Genomic DNA, 22,946 nt, shown 5'->3' with positions numbered 1-22,946 from the left:
CTCAAAGTCACTGAAGCGCCGTGCGAACTCAGTGCGCAGCGCGCTGAGTTTTTCAGCAAAGGTGGCATTTGGGAAAACTGTGGCACTTTCTTGGTTCCGTATTACTTGGCAACAGGGAAAGTGAGACAAGTTGCATTGGTGCATTTGTGTCTCCCATAAGCACAGCTTCACTTGAAATGCCTTCACTGCATCATGCATATCGGTTATTATGTGCTCCCGTCCCTGGAGTTGAAGGTTTAAAGCGCTAAGATGCGACGTTATGTCAGCCAGGAACGCCAACTCACATTTCCACTTTTCATCCCGCAGAAGTGTGCAGTCTTTCCCCTTACTGTCCATGAACTGGCAGATTTCCTCTCGCAGCTCAAAGTGTCTTTTGAGAACTTTTCCCCGACTTAGCCACCGGACCTCCGTATGATATGGCATATCGCCAAACTCGCTATCTATTTCCCGCAGAAAAGACTGGAATTGGCGGTGATTTAAACCGTGGGCTCTGATAAAGTTGACGGTTTGTGTTACAGTGTTCATCACATGATCCATTTTTAGGACTTTAGCACTCAGCGATTCCTGGTGTATGATGCAGTGATACACTGTCAACTCACCGGCACAGTTCTCCTCCCGCATCTTTGAGCGCATCCTTCCCACCAGTCCATTTTTTTCACCACACATAGCAGGTGCGCCATCTGTTGTAAGTCCAACGAGTTTTTCCCACGGCAGTTTCATGTCGGTTACACTTTGAAATACATTTCCAAAGATGTCTTCTCCTTTCGTTGTCCCGTGCATCGATTTAATGTCCAGTATTTCCTCTGTTACGCACAAATTGGAATCCACACCACGGATAAATATCGCCAGCTGTGCAGTGTCAGTCGCGTCAGTAGTTTCATCCACGGCAAGGGAGTATGCAACAAAATCTTTTGCTCTTTCAATCAACTGTGTTTTCAAATCAGTCGCCATCTCACAAACCCGATTAGCAACAGTGTTTCTGCTGAGGCTTACATTTGCAAACGCTCGCGTTTTATCTGGACAAAGGACGTCGCACACTTTCATCATACAATTCTTTACGAATTCCCCCTCGGTAAACGGCCGTCCTGATTTGGCGATCTCTTCGGCCACAATGAAACTTGCTTTCACAGCAGCTTCACTTTGTGATTTTGCTTTGGTGAAAAACGTCTGCTGGGATGTCAAATTCTTCTTCAACTCCTCTACCTTTTGTAGCTTCTGTCCTGCGCTCAGGTTTTTGAATTTGTTCTCATGTTTCGTCTCGTAGTGCCGTCTTAGGTTATACTCCTTCATTACAGCGATATTACTCCCGCAAAGGAGACACACTGGTTTACCTGCAATTTCAGTAAACATATACTCATTCTCCCACCGGCTTTGAAAGCCTCGGTTTTCAGAATCAAGTTTTCTCTTGGCCATTGTTGGGGTCTAGCTTTGATTTGATATTAGCGTTGTATACATCAACAGACCGCGAACTTGAACCGCGGCTTGCTGTTGGCGGCAATTGCACTGCATCATGGGATTTGTAGTGTGTGTTATTGGGGCGTCATATCACAGGGCCATTAAAAACAGATATATAAAACGATTTCGCGGGCCGGATATAGTTGTATGGCGGGCCGGATGTGGCCCGCGGGCCTTGAGTTTGACACATGTGGTCTAGATCATACTTAGTTCTGTCATGAGTGCAGGGGACTGGATGACCTCTTGAGGTCCCTTCCAGTCCTATGATTTTATATAGCCACATTGTAGCTTAAACCTAAATTGTGATGTCACAGGGGTTCCCACTACCACCCACTTTCTTTAAATTGTTCGATTTTATTGAAAACAAAGAAAAATTTCATGAGTGACTAAGTGACAGAGTATTTTTGTTCACAGTCAATAATGTATCAGTGTGTGTTCAGTCCTGTTCAAAGCAAAGGAAGAGATGGTCCCTGGCTTGAGTTTACATACTACAACAGAGTGAAGAGACAATGTAGTTCAGACACCACACACCAGAGTCTGGAAATCGGACAATCCAGTCTCAAAGCAAAAATATAATTTAAAAATTTGTTTCTTTGTATTTACTGCTTAAAAGTTTGTCAGTAGAAATGTTTTAAGAAGAAATCTGAAAGGAGAGAATGGTTGTAGTTTCTCACATTAAGGGTTTGGTCTCATACCACTTAAGTCACTGAGTGTTTTGCCATTGACTTCAATGGGAGTAGGATCAGTCCTTAAATGAGGAAGACTCTTTCAGGCACCAATAGCAACAAAAAAGAAGAAAGAGATAAAGATGGGAGAAGAAAGCAAAGGGAGGGGAATGAAGGCAGCAGAAGGAGAGGGATAAAGAATGAATGTAGAGCTTAATGTAGCTAAAAGTTCCAGCGACTGCACTTGTAACGAGAGATAAGCCTTGATGGCTCAACTCCTTGCCAATCTTTTGGTCCTTTTTAGCTCACTGTATCCCAATTACCTCTTGTTCTGGGTCATCATCCAGCAGGTTAAAACGCTTTTTCACTACTCGACCAGAAGCGGTTACAGTTACTGAGTTGTTCGCCTTAGACACAGAATTAAAAAAAAGAAAAAGAGAGAGAGCGTAAGTCTGCGTGGCAGGTAATAATATAGGATGTGTATACTTTTCTTAGCAGTATATTCTTTTTATTTGAAATTTGGTAAAGCTTTTAAAAAGACTAAAACACAACGCTATCTTTAGTACACAGAAAGTACAGACAGTCTGTACAGGAGCAAATAAATCAGTTTATTAAGCATCATTCATTGTTTTAGCTGAGACGTTTTACAGCCCTCCTAAAAATCTGATTTCCTGTCTGAGCTGAGAGGACACTGAAGACTCCTTCGGAGCAGGGTATCCTTGCCCTTGTGACCTTTGGCCAAACTTCCCCCAAGGCTTGTTCCACTACTGTGCTATGCCTAGGCTGGCTGCCACCATCTATTCCAGGGTTGGACTTTAATATGCTCTAGGTGGTTATTATTATTATTTGTAATACTATAGCATCTCGGAGCCCTAGTCATGGCTCTATGCTGTACAAATGCAAAAAGATGATCCCTGCCCCATGGGGTTGGTGAAGCATTTTAGGATTGTTTGAAATTAAAACTATATAAAGATATAATATAATACAAGGTAGAAAAGACAGCACTAAACCGCCTTTTCTCCTTTAAAACTATTTCGTTCTGCACTCCCTGCAGAGGAAACAGGAACATTTTTCACATCTTTAAAGATTTCCCCCGTTATCCTGTTCTTCCTCTATTTTATCCCTTGATATGCCAGTGAACCTAATTTCACTGTAGAAATTCTAGCATGTAGAGTGTGTAATGTTGTTGATTCAATTATTTTTGTTGATTGGAGTATTTTCTCGTGACTTGAGGTAATTACAGTTTCTACAGAAAAATTAGGTTAGTTAGAAAGATCGAAGTCAAGCCAGCAATTTAGGTCCCAATCCTGCACCTGGCTGTGCACAACCACTTTGAAGTCAATTGGGTTGCGCCTATGTGGCCTACATCAATAATCTAATATTTAGGAAATTACAGTACAAATAATCAGGCAGCAATCCAGCTCATAAGGATCTCTTAAATGGAAGACGCTTCATTTAGCAAATAGGTACACTGGTGAGTAAAAGAAGACTGCCAATAAAAAAATCAAGGGATGCAACACCATGCTCTGGGTGTCCCTTAGCTTCTGATTGCCAGAAGCTGGGACTAGATGACATGGATCACTTGATAACTGCCTGTTTTGTTCATTCCCTCTGAAGCATCTGGCACTGGCCGCTGTCGGAAGACAGGATCCTGGGCTAGATGGACCATTGGTCTGACCCAGTATGGCCATTCTTGTGTTCTTATTAAACCACCATCTTCACCACATTATTTCTACTTTCTCAAAGTGATTTACAAACATTAATGAATATATCCTTGCAACACTCCTGTGAGGTGGGTGCTATTATCCCCATTGCATAGTTGAGAAAATGGGAGCACAGCAGCATTAAGAGCCTGATCCTGAATGTGATGAGTGTCCTCAATTCCCACTGGACATCAATAGGAGTTGAGAATCCTCAGCACCTCTCAGAATTGAGCCCTTCGTTTCTTAGCTAAGGAAGGTCACAAGAGAAGGTTGTGGCAGAATTAGAACTCACATCTCTTGACTCCTATTCCCAAGCCAAGATCATCCTCCCTAAACAAAATCCTAGGAAAAAGAAAAGAAAAGGAGTGTCATGCACTTGGCACTACTCCTGCCCCTACTGATTTGATGGGAGTTTTACTATTGACATTATGTAGATTTTAAATACACACATTTTTATTTATGGGGGAACTTCAAAAGCAGTGTCATTGACTGCAAGGGTCTCAGCATTCATAAACTATGAAAAACCCTACAAGTCTCTGCTGAAGCAAACTGCAATTCTAAGCTACAGCAGTGTCATCAAAGGTTTTTCACTAACATTCACCAGAGAGGGGTTTGGAATTTTTAGCATTCCCATTTGGTTTTTGTGGTTTGCTGTCACAAATGTTTGTTTCACCAGGCTTGACATTTTTCAGCCATTTGAACTTGATGACTATCAAATTTGCATATAATTATGACTTAAGTCAGTGACACCTCCTTGCCAAAGAAATCCATCTCTGTATGCTACTTAAGGTTTACCAAGGCAACTATTTGCATTGTTCACAATGGATGCCAAGAACCTAAAAAGTGATAGAAGGTTTCAGTGAGATACCCTGAAAATGTAATTGTCTTTGAAATTCCTCTCACACAGGCCTGATGCAAAGACTGTTGAAGTCAAAGTGTCTTTCAATAGGCTTTGGATCAGGCCCACACAATACACTGATATACATATGCATATAAATCACCTACATACACTATATAATCATGCAAAAGTAAAATGTATTGTTTGTATTAAGAATTTCCTGCTATAACCTCACATTGTTCTGCCTGTTGGCCACGATTACAAAATCTTCTGCTATTTCTTGTTGGTATTTATTATTTTCAATTTCCTTCAGCTTCAATATCCTTAAAAAAAAGAAGATATAAAATGAATCATGTTAAAATCTAACATGCTGTGATTTCTAAAATCAGATGTACTAAAATAGCTCAGATAAGTTACAGTCATAACATCTTTCAAATACTGTACAGGGTAAATATATACCACATTTTAAAGATGTTATTACTGTAACACATTTATCTGTGCTATTTTTTTACATCTGATTAGCACATCAGTTCTAGAATATACAGTATGTTTCCTTATTGAATTCTACCATTGCTCACATCCACTATGTGGAAGTCTGCAGATGTTTCTTCTAGAATTCCTGATGCTGGTTGGTTTATACATTCTCCGGGTGCTATAGGTTGGTGGTAATTCTTTGGCCTAGTACTTCTCAGCCTAAGTTGGAGTCATGTAGGGGAGGACTGGTCAGAATTATGTCACTAAACTTTAACATTCCACAATGCATACTACTGAGACCACTCCATATGCAAGTTTTCCTTTGAGAGAACCTCAGGAATAGCTACGAGATTGAGCTGTACAATTGAAATTTGGATCTGACTTCTTCCAAAGTTCAGAAGAGGGCTTGGATATGGGCTTTTAGCTTGGGTCCATTGCTAGTTATCAGTGTTTTACACTTCTTCCTACATGTTTACAAAGCTGTTGAACCAGCTCAGGATCCACTGATGGAAGCAACATATGATAACTATGACTGTAGTTCTTTGGGGGTGGGATATGTGTGTATTCATTGCCTAGTACAATGATCCTGTAATAGGGCCTCTAGGCACTACCACAAAACAAATAGTGGCCACTCCGTAATAGAAAATAAGCCATACTAGCCTTTAGGGAACAGTAATTCTCTACAGAAATATGCCCAATTTTATTCATAAAATGATTTTTTTTAAATTTGATAAAATGAGCCACAGTAACATAACATTTAGGGAAAAGGGGACAATACTGAAGTAGAATTTAGTCTTTATCCCTTACAGGAAATAATAGAGTGAAATCTGCCTTTGTTGTTTAGATATTTCCTGAACTAGGCTTCAAAAATACAACCATGACTACATTTTCTCTCTGACAAAATTTAGTTCTCGTCCTGTTTTCAAAATATTTTTTAAATTAAAATGTAGATCAATGTAAATAAAGATGTCTTCTGCGATAAGAACTACTGTATATTTGTGGGAGTTGACCAAAACATTTTGTGCTTCGATGCATGTATTTAACTTTTAAAATACATTCAAGCAACAGAAATTAAACCCCCCATAAGTATACTTGTATTAATAATGTTAAGTTTAAAAAATTATTCCTTTGGGGGCAGTCAGAAAGCTCTGATACATCATTTTATAGAGAGTGGAGATTTTAAACTCTAAAAAGTAAAGAAATGATCGACTAAAGTTTCAGAAATATACTTAAAATATATTTTCTATTTGGGGGAAAAAAGGTATGCAATAAGATGATTGTCATTGGTGTGTGTAACAGAGTAGCTGGCCCTTTAAGTGAAACAGGGCTCAGCTCTTCTGTTCCAGTCCAGGTGCTCCAGTTGGGTTAATTAATAGGGTGGGGCAGCACTTGGGGAACTCTAAGCGGCGTGGTGAGATACGTTGGGTTGTTGGGAGAAGACTCGGAGATGAGAGTTGCCAGAGAGAAGGTGGTTTCTGTGAGAGGGCAGCAAGAGGGGTTTGCTGGCCAATGTCCCCGAGCTGGGCAAGAGAGAGCTGAAGACAGGAGGAACAGCAGAGGGAAGTGTCTGCTGCCTCTAAGCCAGAGAGGGCTACAGGAAGGGGAGCAGCAGAGAGGCTTACCTGCTGATGTCTCTTTGCCAGAGAGCTGGGTCCCAGTGGAGAGACTGTGAGAATTCCCCCTAGGAAGAGTAGGTTGAGCCCCAGAAGAAAGGGCTGGGGTGGAGGGTCAGAGGAGGACTCCAAGAGTCCACATCTGGTAAAAGACACCAGGATGGTGAGAATGAAGCCAGGGCTCAAAGATTACTTGCACAGGGTTGATGTGGACTATGCTGTGGGACATTTGGTTTGGGATGTTTGCACTGTGTTTTGGCTAATAAACTGTAGGAGGACTAGAGGAAAAAGCTCATGTGGACCTACTGGGAACCCAAGAGAGAAACTGAGGCAAGGGACCACTGGCAGGGCTGCCTCAAGGAAGGCCACTTGTTTACAGTTCGTTCAGTTTAATAACCACAATTTTCATTGTTAAAAGAAAGACATTGTTCCGTCCTCTTTCCCGCCCATCCTATCCCAAATCCATTCTCTTGCAGTCTGGACTTGGGCCCCAGATCTTTTAGCTGAACAGAATGAGGGTCTGTATCAGACTGTCAGTAGGAGTATCAGAAAGCAATTGCATGCTCACCATGGTGGGGGAACAGTGTGGGAATATTTGGGCTAGGAAGTAAGTTATCATGGGCTTGTCACTGTAGGAGTCTCAGAAGATGAGACATTCAAATCAAATTGTGCATATTCTAGAGTTGACATCCCAGGGTGTACAAAATTTAAAATTGATGGGTCAGGAAGGGGAAGTAAAATGACTGGCAGATATGCTGGGCTCATTTGTACATCATCTTAAAAGTAGTGGAGGGGATAAAATTTGGCCCAGTTCCACTCTTTTCAGATGGCATTGGAAAAGCAAATCTGGCCTGATTCCTTACTTGGCTCCCTCAGGAGTTAATTTCTGCTTACACTTAAAGTGCCCTTTCAGTGCAAAGCCAAAAAACTTGCAAACTTTGGAATGAAATTCCCATAAACGAACTTTGGGGTGAGGTACAGAGAGGAAATCAAAGAGAAGCAATGGCAAGCAAAGACTGCCGGACAGTAGAAAATGGTCAATGGTCTGAATGATAAAGTCACATTTGTTTTAACAGGTTAAATCTGCTGGTAGGAAATAGAAAATGCACAGCATTAGTTGATCAAAGCTTATGCACCCAAAAAGGGGTTTGGGTCTCAAAGGTTTATTCTTAAGGCATGTGAATGAACTTGTGATAGTGGAAGCTGGAATTCTTAAAAAGCATCTGGATTGTTACATAGATTAGCAAAATACAAATTAAAGAAAAGTTTTCCTATGTAAGCAAAATCACAGCTATTTTTACTATTTTTTCAGAGCTATTTTCATACACAAGAATTACAGCTTATTCTCTCTAAAGAGCACTATTAAGTATAACTGTGGGCTCACTCTTTGTATAGGAGCCTTTCCCAGCATGCTCCTTTTCTGGCAGATGGCCCTTTAATAGTGCTCTAGACTCAACCTGGTGTCGGAAAATTAAACTCTGGTCTTTCTGGCTTCTTGTATCCTCACTAGTAGTAGTGTCTTCCAAAAGAATGTCGCGTTCTGGAGGATATACAAGGCAGAACATATAATCCAGCTTATTTTTCCTAATTGCACTGCCTCTCTATTGCTTACAGTACCAAAAAACATGTTAAGAAAACAAGCAAACATATCTAAGATGGAGTCATTTTTATAGTTACAATTGGGATCATAACACCCTAAGGCTGCAAGAGCTATGAAATTCTCATCCCTATTTAACAAGCCAATGGTATTCTATGGTCCATTACCATAAATTTGCACAGGTAATAAATTTTGTGTTATATATACATGGACTCTCTCATGGAAGAGTAAACTGGGTTCTTCCTACCTCATATATCACGAAGGATCCAGTTTGCCCTTCCGTAACTGTATATAATGTTAATTATTTAATGTGCAAGTTTATGTGGAGGTCAGAAAAAAAGAGAATTTGTAAAAAAAACTGCATGATGTCATTTTTACAGATGCACTTTTCTGACTCTACACACATTAACAATGGCATTACTCCTGGAACCCCATAATTATCCTAACTCTTAGCCATCTCCTAAAATCAGGATGTGAATTAGATGTTACCCAGTAGCCTCTTTAATGAAAACAACAAGCTCTGAAAAAAAATTATTGCTCATACTTTATCAAATTTGGTCCCACGTGGATTATTCTGCCTGAAGTATCTGGATGGAAATATATCCAGTCGGGTTCTAATGAACAGCACTTCATATCCTGTATGCCATTTTTTGCCTGAAGGTGGAAGAGAAGGCTTAGAATGATTATATTTAGATCTGATTAAACTGGAAAAGCTCAGCTCCCACCCATCTACGTTTACAGTACTAGGTAGAACCATATAGACATTACAAAAAGTTGAAGCAGCAGTGGAGCTGAATCAGTAAGGGGAATAACAAACCCTTATGGAACACCAAGACTTAAAGAAATTCCATCACACTGGGTTGTAACATTGTTTAGTATCTAATGAACAATGCCTTTAACATGATTAGACCTGTTCCTACTTCTCCTGGAACTACACATTGAAAATTAAAGACCTAGCCTGCAAACACTTCAGCAATTCAAAACAAAGTGAGCTTTGACTTGGGATGAGACCTATGAAAAGCTTTTATACTAGCACTGAGTTTTAAAACAAACCCAAGACCTGGGCGGATAGGTGGAAAAGCTTGCTGAGGTCTGTGAACTTGGGGCGGTTTATGAGTTCAGCCTCAAACCAGGCCAAATTCAGGCATTTTGGCAGAGTTTTGTTTTGAGTTAATTTGTAACAAACTTTTGGGGGTGTGAACTCACACAAAATAAAGCCAGGGGCAAGAGGTTTGCCTGAGACCTGGGAAGCAAAAACACCATATTTTGTGCAGCTTGTACTTCACCATGAGACTGAAGACCTGTATATTCTGATGTTAAAAGAGACAGGAAGGAAGGGACGTTGGTCTCAACAGACTAAGAGATGGGGACACATATAGACGAGAAACTTCCCAGTTGAAGAATCCTGAGCTGGCAGGCCAATATTATAGACATGTTTTTAGCCTGAACAAGGAAGCCAAAATAAAGTCTGAAAAAGTGAGCTCATGCAAATGACGAAATGGTGGATAATACAACTTTTTTTAAAAAGGACACAATTATAAACATAGTGTTCAAAAACATTTTGAAAGAGAAACCACAAAAGGAGGATACTCCTGGGGGGAATTCTGCGCACAATATTTTAAAATTCTGCAAAATTCTATATATTTTATTTGTCAAAATTATACAATATAATCAGACCAGTTTCAATTATTTTGGTAATTTATTTCAAAATACTTGTCAGCAAGTATGTCTGTAACAATACAGACAACAAAAAAGATTCAGAAAATGTTTTTTGACAAATAGCTTCCTTACTAGGCATATTAATGTAGAACTCCGAGTAATAATTTATTTAAACTACAATATAGAATTGTATTTCTCACCCCCCGTCAGAAGCAGTGCAACGGTTTGGGAGAGCCAGGTTTAACAGAAGAGCTGAGGGAGAGGGAAGTAATTGCTGGGAAGGAGTCTGGTTGTGAATTTGTTGCCCTGCACCCCTCTCCCATCTGGCCCTGCACCCCCACTCAGCCCCCTGACCCTCATCTCTGTGTGGCCCTGCACCCCCTCTCTGTCCCCATGTGTCCCTGCACTCCCATTCAGCCATCTCCCTACCCTGTCCCCATGTGTCCCTGCACCCCCACTCCCATTCAGCTCCTTCCCCAGTCTGTCTCTGCACTATTAGCCCTTATGAACCCCAGTCTGTGATCCCCCCTCCCCAGCAGCCTCATATGCCCAATGCTGACCATCCCCTAGCCTCCTGACCTGGCCCCAGGGGCAGGGCACTGTGAGGAAGGTAGCCTCTTCTCTTCCCTATCTGCAGCTAGGGCTGGCCTGGGAGCGGCTGCTCTGTTCTGGCACCACAGCAGACCCTGGTGGGCGAAAGGCATAATTACAGCAATTTTCCAACAGAATGTATTTTTTGCGGGAGAAAAACATTCTGTGTGGCACATAAATTCTTTACGTGCACAGTGGCGCAGAATTCACCCAGGAGTAGAAGGATCAGATGCCAAATAGTAAAGCAGCTTATTTGTAAAATGGTTGTAGACAGTGGGAAACAACACGGCACCATGCAGGGTATAGGTACAAGACTCAGCTCAACCCATCACTGTTGAGTTGGGAACACAGAGGAGGTAATGCTATGGGTGCAGGGGACGGTAGAAAGCACCAGAAGCAACACTGGTGGGAAGAAAATATTTCCATTGCTTTGTGTTGATTCTTCTGACAATTTCAGAAGCAGCATTGCTGGGCTATAGCTGCAGCCCATTAAGTATGGCACTCCCTGGCCAAGGGGGCAATCAGCACATTGAGAGGGCACTGTAGGAGAGAATGGGAAAATCTTTATTGCTCCAAGTGTTACTCAGATGATAGGGTGAGTGAGGCTGCTATGTGAATATATTACCAAAGCATTGTCTTTCAGAGCACAAATATGGAAGACTCCTTTATGCTTTTTCTTGTTAGGTGTGATGATGTAATGCCAAGGGTATCCTCCAATTTGAAATGAGTTCTCCAGGGAAGACACTTCAAATAGCAAAGGTGGGGTATCTGCAAACGTTGTGTAATGTTAAGATCATTATTAACAGCCTCATAATTCCATTCGTCTGTAGAATTCTAATTAAATTATTCATTCTTAAAAACATCTAAAAACTCATTACAGTGTTTAATGTCATTGTGCACATAAAAATACAGTACAGATGGGCATCTAACTTCTACCTTGCAAACTGGCATTACGTAGGGTTACCTTACGTCCGGTTTTTCCCGGACATGTCCGGCTTTTTGGTAATCAAACCCCAGTCCGGGGGGAATTTCCAAAAAGCCGAACATGTCCGGGAAAAATACTCCCAGCTTCCGGCATCCCTGGCTTACCTTAGAGTGGGCTCCGGCGGCTGCTGTGGTCCCTGACTCCTCGGCTCTGTAAGAGCTAAGCTGCCCGAGCGCTACCGGCTTCGGGCAGCCCCCATGCCTCCGGACCCTGCGCTGCCGGCCGGGCACTTCCCCTCCCGGGCTCCGGCAGTGGCTGCTGTGCTCCCTGACTCCTCGGCTCTGTTTAAGAGCTGAGCTGCCCTGAGCGCTACCGGCTTCGGGCAGCCCCCATGCCTCCGGATCCTGTGCCACCGGCCGGGCACTTCCGCTCCGGGGGCGCAGGGTCTGGAGGCATGGGGGCTGCCCGAAGCTGGTAGCACTCGGGCAGCTCGGCTCTTACAGAGCTGAGGAGTCAGGGAGCAGCATGCTGCAGCCGCCGCCGGAGCCCGGGAGAGGAAGTGCCCGGCCGGGGGTGCAGGGTCCGGAGGTCTGGGGTCTGCCCGAAACGCCGGTAGCGCTCGGGCAGCTGTTTCACGTGGCTGGGAGGGAGGAGGGGGAATGCGGGCGCTCAGGGGAGGGGGCGGAGTTGGGGCAGGGAAGGGGCGGAATTGGGGCAGGGCCAGGGCCCTGTGGAGTGTCCTCTTTTTTTAATTTTTAAATATGGTAACCCTAGCATTACATGCAAGAAAGTGTCTGAACTTTAATATTTCCCCCACTCATCTCTCTTAAGAAAACAATGGGGGAATCACAATCAATGTAATCTGCAACTGAGTTTATAAATTATACAAATAGAAAATTTTAGGACTCAGTGCAGTAAATGGCAAAAGGAATCTAGTTCTCCTTTCAGCTCACGTGGAGCAAGTTACATTCAGCATTAATAAGCTACTCATATAAATCCTCCATGCAACAATGGGAGAAGGTATTTACATAGCAACTTTAATCTAAATGGATACCAGAAAACTTTACAACCCTTTACTATCTAGTATCCTACAAATAATTTCTACAGCCACTAACATGGACCCAACTTTTGGGCTGAAAAACAGCCCTGTTAAACAGAATATTGCAATACTACAAAACAATCTGACAGAAAGTGAAGACTATTGGAAATTACAAGGGTAATTGAAATAGGTGGTATGTAATTACCCAAGCTGGACTTTGGCCAGAGCAATAAGGCCCACATCTCTGCTTTGGTAAAGACCTTTGAAAGACTGAATTTACAGCAGTAAAGTGCCCTCTTGTGCTGTGCTGGGGCATTGGTTATGTGCTGCTTTAGGGAAAAAATGCCACCAACTGAATCAGCCACAGTACTTCTTGCAGCAACTTGAGTTTTTCCTAGATGTCTCAGCCAAATTCTGACCTGGTTTTATGCTGCTTAACTTGTGAGACTGAACAAAATTACAGCTTGAAGTAGTCTGACTGCATCCAAGACCTGAATTTACATTTAGCTAGTTCTTCCTCTCCTCCCCCACCCCACGCATCTCAAGATCCCAAAGTCCTCAGCCAGCTATTCTGAGAGGAGTCGCTTTATCTATCATGGAAATGAAGCCACATCTGACGTGGAAAGTGGCAGCTATTTAGCTGCAGCCAGTAGGTTAGGACAGGAAGTGAAGACGACTGCCTCTGATCTAACATTTAGTAAAAAGGGAGATTCTAAGCAAGATTTAATAACGTAGGATTAATAATAAATGATGTCTCTGGGGGGAAAAGTGCAATATGTGGTAGATTAGAAGTACTGGCAGAGGGTTGATAGCAAATAGAATTGGTTAAAAAATTAGAGGAAAACCTCATGAAACCTCATTCCCTGACAGGCTGATTATTTTCTTTATAAAAACATTTACTACTAAGAATCCTGAAAAAATTCAGGGGGATGGACTAACTCTGAGCCCATTTTATGCCACAACAGCCTTACAAAGTATAGACTTCACGAGTCTCTTTTTACACTTATGTTGTCTTTTGCCAACGATTTTAAAGATCAGACCCCAAAACCACAGCAACTGCTATCACTGTCTCCCACCTCTCCTTTATTTCTTATGTGTTGCTTTCTCCCATTACACAGCAGTCCACTGTTTATTAGAATACTGTCATTGTTCTTAAAAGCTCCTTCTAGAAATGTCAATTTTCAATTATTATTTGAGCCTCTTTAGTTCATTTCCACAAAATACTCCAGTATCATCTAAATGCAAAGCCTGATTTGCTCCTGGCGATACTAGTATATTTGTTCTAAATTTGGAAAAATAATGAGTGAGATATTTTCCTCTCTATTTTTATGAAACTATTAGATCCTCTCATAATAAATGTTGGGGGGGGGGGAGGGTTAAACAGGAGATAGTAGATTTATGATGGTTTAAAGGTGCCTTTTGGCTCTTTCAAATTTGGCCAGAGTCAGTAGTACATGAAAATCATTACCAGCCAACAGCTGTTTGGTGACCTATGTGCACTAACTTATTGATCTCTGTACAGTTCCTCTTGGATAGGTGTTCACATCACCTATGTTGTTGTCAGTCTTGGCAGAGAGCCCAAGAACTGAATACGCATGGAGACTACTCTACCCTGTCATCTGTAGAGGTAGTCTCTTCAAGTCAGGGTTACCCTTGCAGAGCAATGCTGGGAAGCGTGTGTTGCTTCTTCCCAGGATGTGTTTTTTCTGTGGAAAAATACAAGATTTCAAGTGCCCATAGCTTTCAAGCCTTCCACATAGCTTCCCAAACAGTTAAGTTTCAACAAGCACAAGTTTAGACTCTGAAGTCTTCAAAAAGATCAGCTGCTTCTTCATGGAAGCACTAAATGTCACTGCACAGGCTAAATCAGCCATCTCACTCATAAAAGAAAACAACTCAAAAACCACAGGAATGTAACTATCTTCAAACAGCAGCTAAAGTCAATGTTCATCAGAAGCTGAAAATGTCCTAACCACAAACTGTTCTTGAATAAAGTTCAAGATCAAAAAGGTTTCTTTTTATTTTACTTTGTCTTTAAAACTCATGATCCAAAACTCGAACGATCCACAAGCCTTGGAAATGTATCTAATATAAGCTGCCTTTCAAAACTCACACAGGCGTATTCTCAACAGGGCATCAACACTAAGTCATGGTTTAGTATACACCTCTTCCTCAATATAACGCTGTCCTCGGGAGCCAAAAAGTCTTTCCGCGTTATAGGTGAAACTGTGTTATATCGAACTTGCTTTGATCCACCAGAGTGCACAGCCCCGCCCCCTCCCCGGAACGCTGCTTTACCGTGTTATATCCGAATTTGTGTTATATTGGGTCGCGTTATATCGGGGTAGAGGTGTACTACATCAGAGAGGAAACTGAAGAGAGATTTCCTAAACTCCATCTCCTTTGCAGAAATTGATCCAATTTGGATCATCATACGGTCTCATTTCTTGTTTTCATAAGATGTTACATAATTAAAGCGTTTGATTATTATCTAGCTCTATATTATATCTTTGTATTAGGCTGAAGTATCTGGCTTGTTTTGTCTGCTATTACTATGTGAAATTCTTCAATAAAAATTAATGTAAATATAAAATGCACTTTTTATATGGAAAATCATTTGTTAAAATATTGACTACAAAAGGCACAAGATTTTTTTTTTGATTTTTTTTTAAAGGGAGCCTAAAATTGGTATTCTAAGTGCATATTTGACAGCAGTGGGAGCTGGCAACTGCTTAGCACTTTTGTGCCCAAATATTAATGTAGGAGGCTCCTACTTTTGCAGGCGGGGAGGAAAAAGTCCAGATTTTTTTTAATTAGAGAAAAAACAATTAATGTGCTGAGACGGGGAAGTCCTGGGCTTGGGATCCACCTTAAGATTTTGATCTCCCATGCACTGGTATAAAGATACCTTTTGTATCTGAGAACTTTACACACAAAAAGTAATAGTACAGAATGCCATATTTGTAAGCTGGACATAAGAGTTGTTTTCTAAAATAGGTTAGTTTTTCACTTAGAATTAAGCTCAATGTGACTGACACAGTATGGACAGCTAGAGTGGTCTAATTGCAATTGGATAAATTACATTCTATCCCCTTGAGTTCTCTCCGCGGTTTAGATTAGATACAGTAATCTGTTTCTCACTTCCTATGTTATACCACTGTTAGGGTCCTACCAAATTCACGCCATGAAAAACATGTCATGGACCGTGAAATCTGGTCTTTTGTGTGCTTTTACCCTATATTACACAGATTTCATGAGGGAGACGAGCATTTCTCAAATTGGGGTTCCTGACCCAAAAGGAAGTTGTAGGGGAGTAAGGTTATTTTAGAGGGATTGCGGTATTGCCACCCTTATTTCTACGTTGCCTTCAGAGCTGGGCAGCTGGACGGCAGCTCTGAAGGCAGCGCCCTGCCAGCAGCAGTTCAGAAATAAGGGTGGCAATATCGTACCATGCCAACCTTACTTCTGCGCTGCTGCTGGTGGTGGCTCTGCCTTCAGAGCTGGGATCCTGGCCAGCAGCCACCGCTCTTTATCTGTCCAGTTCTGAAGGCAGTTCTGCCCCCCACCAGCAGAGAAGAAGTAAGGGTAACCGTACCGCAATCCCCCCTACAATAACCTTGCAATTCCCCCAACAACTCCTTTTTGGGTCAGGACCCGTACAATTACAACACCGTGAAATTTCAAATTTAAATAGCTGAAATCATGAAATTTATTATTTAAAAAAATCCTATGACCATGAAATTGACCAAAATGAACCATGAATTTGGTAGGGCCCTAGCCATTGTGTAGCTTTTCTGTGTGCGATTTAACAGCTATCACGTTCCACCCCAGAAGTGGCTGTATTACAGTGATAGGTGAAGGGAATCCTGTTTATGCACAGTTTTTAGTTTCTGAAGCCGTTTTGTTCCTGTTCTAACTTTCTGTAGAAGTCCTATTTAGTAAATTCTTGGGTTTGGAAGTAAAACAGAAAACATTCTGAATTATAACATGAATACCCAACTAAAAGTAGAAGTACACTACAACACAACATGACACAGCAGTTTTAAATGTTCTTGATAGCAATGAAAGATCCACAGATAAAACATAACAGCCATCAGTCTCGATAATGCAAAGATAAAATACCTGTTATTTTAATGTTACAAGGAAGTCCAAATGGATACTTTCCTACAATTCCAACTTTACCATTCCAGTTGCATTTGCATCCCAAATCAAATTGCTGCTCTGTGAACTAAAATAATGCAAAACAAATTGGTTTTATTGATGTACACATTTGCTGTTCAGTTTTACTGCACTACTCAAATGGTCCATTTAAACCTAAAATCTTGTTTTCTAAGTACTAGTAGATTTTTTTTTGGCTGAAAGAATTTAAATTCACTTACAACTGATATTTAAAAATTTAAATCTGGGAATATTATTCCTAAACTTTCTCTGATTCCATTTCATATCAAGGAGTCTTCCTTGCCCATTGGTTTCCAACCTCAATACTTCTTCCTGTTACGACAGACATGACATGTAGCAGTCTGTAGATACTTGTTTTGGTAAGCTGTCTCTATGTGGTGTCTGAGTAAGATCGCTATTATGTCAGTACCCACGCTACGTACATTTTACAATTTGAGAATAATGCTATTAGAATTGTTTGGTAAGGTATTGTGCCCATTAATACCTTAGACTGTAATTTTCTTAGAGCATGGATTCTAACCTTTGTTTGGTGCATTTCTCCTATAATAAAGTGTCATATTCATATACAGTGCTAAATTAATAATAATCAGTTTCCTCAAAGTATAGTAGGTTGTGTGTCAAATTCCATGCTCCATTACCTGCTCAGAGAGAGACTGGAAGCTATAGAGCCTGACCAGACCCATGCTGTACATCACAATCAGCATTCCATGAGAGAGAGCGACATCTGTTACATTGTTCCCAAATATCTGGCTCAGGGAAAAGAAAATATTCCATCAGGAAAGAGATCATTAAAAAGAAAATGTAAAACACTAAGGCTGCTTGACATAGAAATTGACTCGCTTTGTTTTACAGTCTCATTTCCTGCTACACTCTTCTCCAAAATTGCTGACAGATGTTTTCTTTTAGATGGTTTTGCAAATCAGCTATTCTTTTGTACTTCAATAATAAGACTTTGCACTTCTGTACCATCTGAAGTCAGAGAATCTTTACCGACATTCATTCTCAACATGCCTCTAAAACAGGTAACCTGTTACCCTGTTTTTACAAATTCACACAGTGATGAAGTTGGTTAAGGGTACATGATAAGTCAGTAGCAGAGCGGGAAATACAATCTTTTAATCCTGGTTTGCTGCTATAACTGGAGGCAAGTGTTCATTCTGCTCAGGGATCCAGGACAGCACATAGCTGAAAAGTTAATTATGTTGCTAATGCATCAGTCAGGATACAATATTGGATGTTTAAGCTCTGAACCTGAACCCAAGTTAGATAGGTCAGTGGAGAGGTGCTTATAGCTCTTAATGACACTGCAATATTCATTTTGTCCAGAGTGCCTCACGCATCTCCACTAAGGAAAACAACCAAAAATCCAAACAAACTTTTGCTGGATGTAAACAGATGAACTTTATTCCTAATATTTAATGGGCCACACATGCGCTTCCAAGCTGCATTTCTTCCTACATTTATAAAGCATTTATGAAGAGTAAAGTTTTCACTCTGCTAATCAGATATATTTTATGGAAATGTGGTTAAAATGGGGGAGAGGAAAAGCCAAAAACAAGCATCAAATCAGATGTTCTTTGGCCCATATGTAGGACAAAAAACCCAAACCATTTGGATCCACAGCACATCTCAGGAACCACATCCCAAATATATGCTGTCAGATTCTGGCCGACTTAGAAATACATGTATTGCCTGCTTCACAGGCCAGAGGTGGCCAAATCAGTGGGGATTAGGTCTGAATACACATTCTCTCTCCACAGAACTAGTCACTATTTGTACAGCTGGTTGGAAAATTTCTAATGAAATGTTTTTTCATTGGAATTTGCCAATTTGTCAAAATCAAAATGTTCCGCGGAGACAGCTTGATTTCTGTGAAGTTCTGACAGAACTTAGGCAGGATTCTGATGAAACCCTGCCTGGTTTCCTGCCAGCTTGCTTGTGGGCATGCTGGGGAACCCAAGCTTCCAAGTCCTTGGCAGCCCACATTCCCAGGGCTTCCAGGATCTGTGGCTCCGGGGCAGCCTGCCAGGCAGACCCAGGGTCCATTCCCTTTCACAGAGAATTTCAACATTTTTGCTTTTCAATCTGAATTGGAACAAAACCAAATGTCAAAATCCTCCACAAAACAGAATTACTTTTCTCTGCCCAGCTCTAATTCTTTCTATTTCTGTAGGGGCTAAGAACTCCAGTCAAGAATTGGGGTCTTGCTGTGCTAAGCTTAGGCAGACAAGTAACAAAAAAGACAATCCCTGCTGCTTGGAGGTACATCAACAGTAAACGTTGGAATAAGGCCACCTCTGTCCTCCACACTGGCCAGTCTGCCAGTGGAGAAAAAAGGGGCATGAAGATTGGCACTAGGGCCTGTTGGGAGAGCGGCAGTCAGAAGAGCAGAAAAAAGGTCATGTTTTGCAGAGCTTAAGAGGGCTTGCTCTGATTCCAAGCCCTCTGCCTCAGAGGTCTCAGCTCCCTTCAGCACCAACTAGATGGCTGAGCTGGAGAAAGGATACTCATCTGCACCAATGGATCAGCACTTCACCAGTTTCTGATACTAACAGCTAGCTTCCTTAAAAACCCCACTGCCCACAAACACCCACCAATTCCCAACTCTCCTCTTCCTTTAAGAAGGAATTAGTTTCAAACAACCTTTCCTAGCACTTACAGAACAGACCTGGTGTACTCGGTATTTTCCCTGCAGATCACATGTGTGAAGAATCACTCTGTGGTTGTTTCTATCCAAGGAAAGTGGGATACTGTTACATTCACTAGGGAAATGAGCCACTGCATTATACAAATTAGTCCTGCATTATTGGGACGTGCAATGAGGCAACACAATGCTTTTTAAATTACTACACCTTGAAGCATAGTTAATATAGAAAGTAACTCACTTTTTTGTTTATCTCCAGCATTCCAATAAATTTCAGAGGTAGAACTCTGAATACAGCAAGAAAGAATAGCACAGATTGCTGGATGCCTGCCTGGAGAAGAACAGTAACACTGAACTTAGTTATTGTATCTCAGGCAATATTATATGCTACGACATGAAGCTAACAGTATGAAACCGTGATAAATATTGTTCAGAGCTTACAACACCCTGTGAGTTAGGGGAGGATTATCACCTTTTTTTCCCAAGGGGAGACTGAGGCTCAGAGAACTTGTAGTCCTACCCAAAGCCATATGAGGGTCTCTTGACCCGGTTCTGTCCTCTAATCACAAAGTCAGTCATGTTTTCTCTTCTAGTAACATAAAAGAGGAGAGTGTTAACATACCTGCATTAGGTAATGCCACAGGGTCAGCTCACAAAGAATTCTCTCTGAACCTCTGGACCTATCCTGTAAATATTTGGCTATATATACCTCACAACACAGAATGCTTGAGTAAACCTACCTGCTGTGCTGCTGCTGGAAGTTTATGCTGAGCTGACTTGACAACCATAATCTCTTGAGGAGTGTCCCAGCTCAGATACCTATTGGTGATAAAAATGCATTTTTAAATATATTTTTTTTTAGACTTTCTTAAGGCAAACGCACCATTTCACACGAAAAGCTTTTTGTTATAACAAAGGTTATAACACAAGTCAGATCATGTGGATGCCAGAGCAGATCCCAGTATCTGGCCAAGCTCTGCTTGTTAAACCATCTGGGGTAAAGAGTGTTTGGGCACCTGGAGTAGCACAACAGCGATGGAGTTGCTGGCCAAGATCTGGCTCACTTTATCTGGGACAATGAGACAAGCACTATTGCAAGCTCTTAATATATTAAGACTGGCTAATGCACTTTTCCCCTTTCCCTTCATAAACCAGTTTTCTGATTCTGCAGCATAAAAAGGGTCATTTCCTCTGGGAATTGAAAGAAAAGCTTGCAGTTCTCCAGTAGCAGTAATTGCCCTCCTCTTAAATGGAAAAATGGATACTTTGTGCAAAAGAACATTCATAAGTTAAAATTGCCTATTTCTGAATTTATAATATTTTCCTTGTTTTATGAAGTTTGCTTTTCACATCTTAAAAGGTACATTCTGGTATGCTGTTATTGCAATATTAAAAGTTGTAAAATTGGCAGAGAAAAGCCAGTGATAGCCTGATTTTGTGGTTTTCTTTCTTTTCCAGATGAGTTAACTGGAAATGTAGGTGTAAACTCAAGTCCTGAACATTTACAGTGCTGAAGTTTAAAACTTTTCTAAAAGAAAATTCTGTGTGGTAACTGTGCTCACGAAAGATGCCAGATTGAGAGCCTTGAAGTCATCCATAGAGTAGGTACAGCATGGGACCCGCACTGCACGCTGCCATTCATTGCACCAACAACATGCCTTCATTCTGATCTGGAGGATAGTTCACCTCCATGCTATTCAACCACTTGCACCTCCACAGAGTCTGAAAAGAACGGTGTTATTTGCTGATGAGATTTGGGCTTCATCCTTTTCCTGCCATGAATTTGAGAGAAATTTCATCCAGAAAAATGTATTTTACAGACCTCTCTCTAAACAATATAGATTCTGCCCTTCCAAAGTAATAGTGTTAAACAAAGCTTTGTGAATGCATAGGAACAAAATAGCTTGAATATATTACAAGTTAAGTGATTTTCTCCTATAGTACTGCTATAATCATAACTAATTAAAACATTACTTGTAGAAAGCCCAGCCAATAATTAATACCTGAATTTGCAGTAGGGTGGGAGGTATATTTTTTCCAGTATTTCTCCAGTATTAGCAGAGAGACGAAGAAGCCAGTTATGAGCAGTCAAAACTGCAAGAGAAGATTTATAGTCTGGTGGACTGGGAAGCGTTTCCCCCTATATAAAAAGAAGTTATCAGTAAAAAGTTTGAATGTGTACATGAGGAAAGCCATATTGCCTACTTTTTATAGTTTTTAAAGCAAACTATCTGGCCTAGATGGAGATTGGGGCCAGATTTTTGAACACCATCCTCCCTTTTCACACTCACAGTTTGCAGGCACAAATAACTGTGGCACAATTGTTTGTAGGTGAAATTGATATCGCTTAGGCTGAATCTACATGGAGAAATTGACAGGCAAAGTTATTGCAGAATAAGCTATACCAGAATAGCTTCCTATATGGATTCACTTTGTGAGTGGAGTAATTATTCCAGCATAAAGTCACTTTTATTCTGGAATAGAGCATCCACACAAGGAATTATTACAGAATAAATAAATTATAAAGGAATATCTTGTTATTCCAGACAGCTATGCTGGTCAATTTCCCACACACAGACAAGGCCTTAGAAGTCTAACTGCTTGATATTAAGCAGTTGGATGTCATACCAATTGTGCTTACAAAACTGCAGGTTCAAAATAGATGTAAGTAGAGACCAAACACAAAATCACTGTCTTAGTGATGGATGGCGTTTACAAACCCAGACTAAAACACAGATACAATTAAAATGTCCTGCAATAAAAATGAAACATACAGACACAAGAGTGCAACAGTTTTAAAGTACGTGGTAGGACTTCTGGGAGCCGCTAGGGGAAAGATGGATGCATAGTTTTATAACTACCTTTTGCCACCTCCTAAAATCCACAACCAGCAGCAACTGATTCACTTTCCCACCCCCACACCCCATCTAATATTAATCAGATATTCTATAATTCTTTTATTTTAATTTAATACCATTACGGATGCTGTTCCATCTCCAGACTTTCTACAAAATCCTAAAAAGCAGAAGGTGTCAGACAGCCCTTTTGCAGCAAGATGGCCGATGAGGGAGAGGCTGCTCCTCTGAGACTATATGAAATTAGAGACTAGCTAAAACAAATCTCAAGTGATCTATCTTGAGAAAAATATCTGAAGAGATAACTGACATCAAAACTATTACTAGTACATATCAAGCCAATTTGTAAGACTCAGCATCAACACTAGAGAAAGCTGAAAACAGAATCTCCTCAGTAGAAGACACAGTGAGTACAGGTCTGTCTCATCTTACGCTGGGGTTACGTTCCGCAGTCAGCGCGTAAAGCGAAAACCGCGTATAGTCAAAATTACATTGAGTTCAATGGCGGGTGGAATCGCCAGCACTACAAGTACAGTAATAAAATTGTTATTTTTCTCTTTCTTTGTTTTGTTTTTGCTGACCGCGTAAAGCTGAAATTGCGCATGTTAAATGCGCGTAAGATGCGACAGACCTGTACTATGAATATAACCTCAGAGCAACAGGAAAGGACTACTAAAACACTGCAGGAGAAGGTTAATGATCTCGAGGG

The 22,946-nt window shown here is 41.0% G+C and overlaps 1 protein-coding gene across 5 annotated transcripts in view; it reads right to left on the bottom strand.

Moving 5' to 3' along the window:
- The window catches only part of DCAF17 (DDB1 and CUL4 associated factor 17), a 44,702-nt gene that overhangs the window by 6,686 nt on the left and 15,070 nt on the right, over window positions 1–22,946 (bottom strand). For all 5 annotated transcript variants that reach the window (XM_005290444.5, XM_005290443.5, XM_024114849.3 and 2 more), the window contains 9 exons: window positions 21,386–21,522; window positions 20,123–20,201; window positions 19,624–19,713; window positions 17,377–17,484; window positions 16,682–16,787; window positions 11,221–11,363; window positions 8,890–8,999; window positions 4,897–4,984; window positions 2,444–2,527 (listed from right to left, as the gene is read on the bottom strand). In XM_005290444.5, the coding sequence (XP_005290501.1) occupies window positions 2,444–2,527; window positions 4,897–4,984; window positions 8,890–8,999; window positions 11,221–11,363; window positions 16,682–16,787; window positions 17,377–17,484; window positions 19,624–19,713; window positions 20,123–20,201; window positions 21,386–21,522 (945 nt within the window). The remainder of the gene's footprint in view (window positions 1–2,443; window positions 2,528–4,896; window positions 4,985–8,889; window positions 9,000–11,220; window positions 11,364–16,681; window positions 16,788–17,376; window positions 17,485–19,623; window positions 19,714–20,122; window positions 20,202–21,385; window positions 21,523–22,946) is intronic.

The sequence above is a fragment of the Chrysemys picta genome, chromosome 11 (genome assembly GCF_011386835.1).
Source record: "Chrysemys picta bellii isolate R12L10 chromosome 11, ASM1138683v2, whole genome shotgun sequence".
Classification (NCBI taxonomy): domain Eukaryota; kingdom Metazoa; phylum Chordata; order Testudines; family Emydidae; genus Chrysemys; species Chrysemys picta.
The sequence above is the reverse complement of the archived record's forward strand: the minus strand, read 5'-3'. Positions and strand labels throughout refer to the sequence as shown.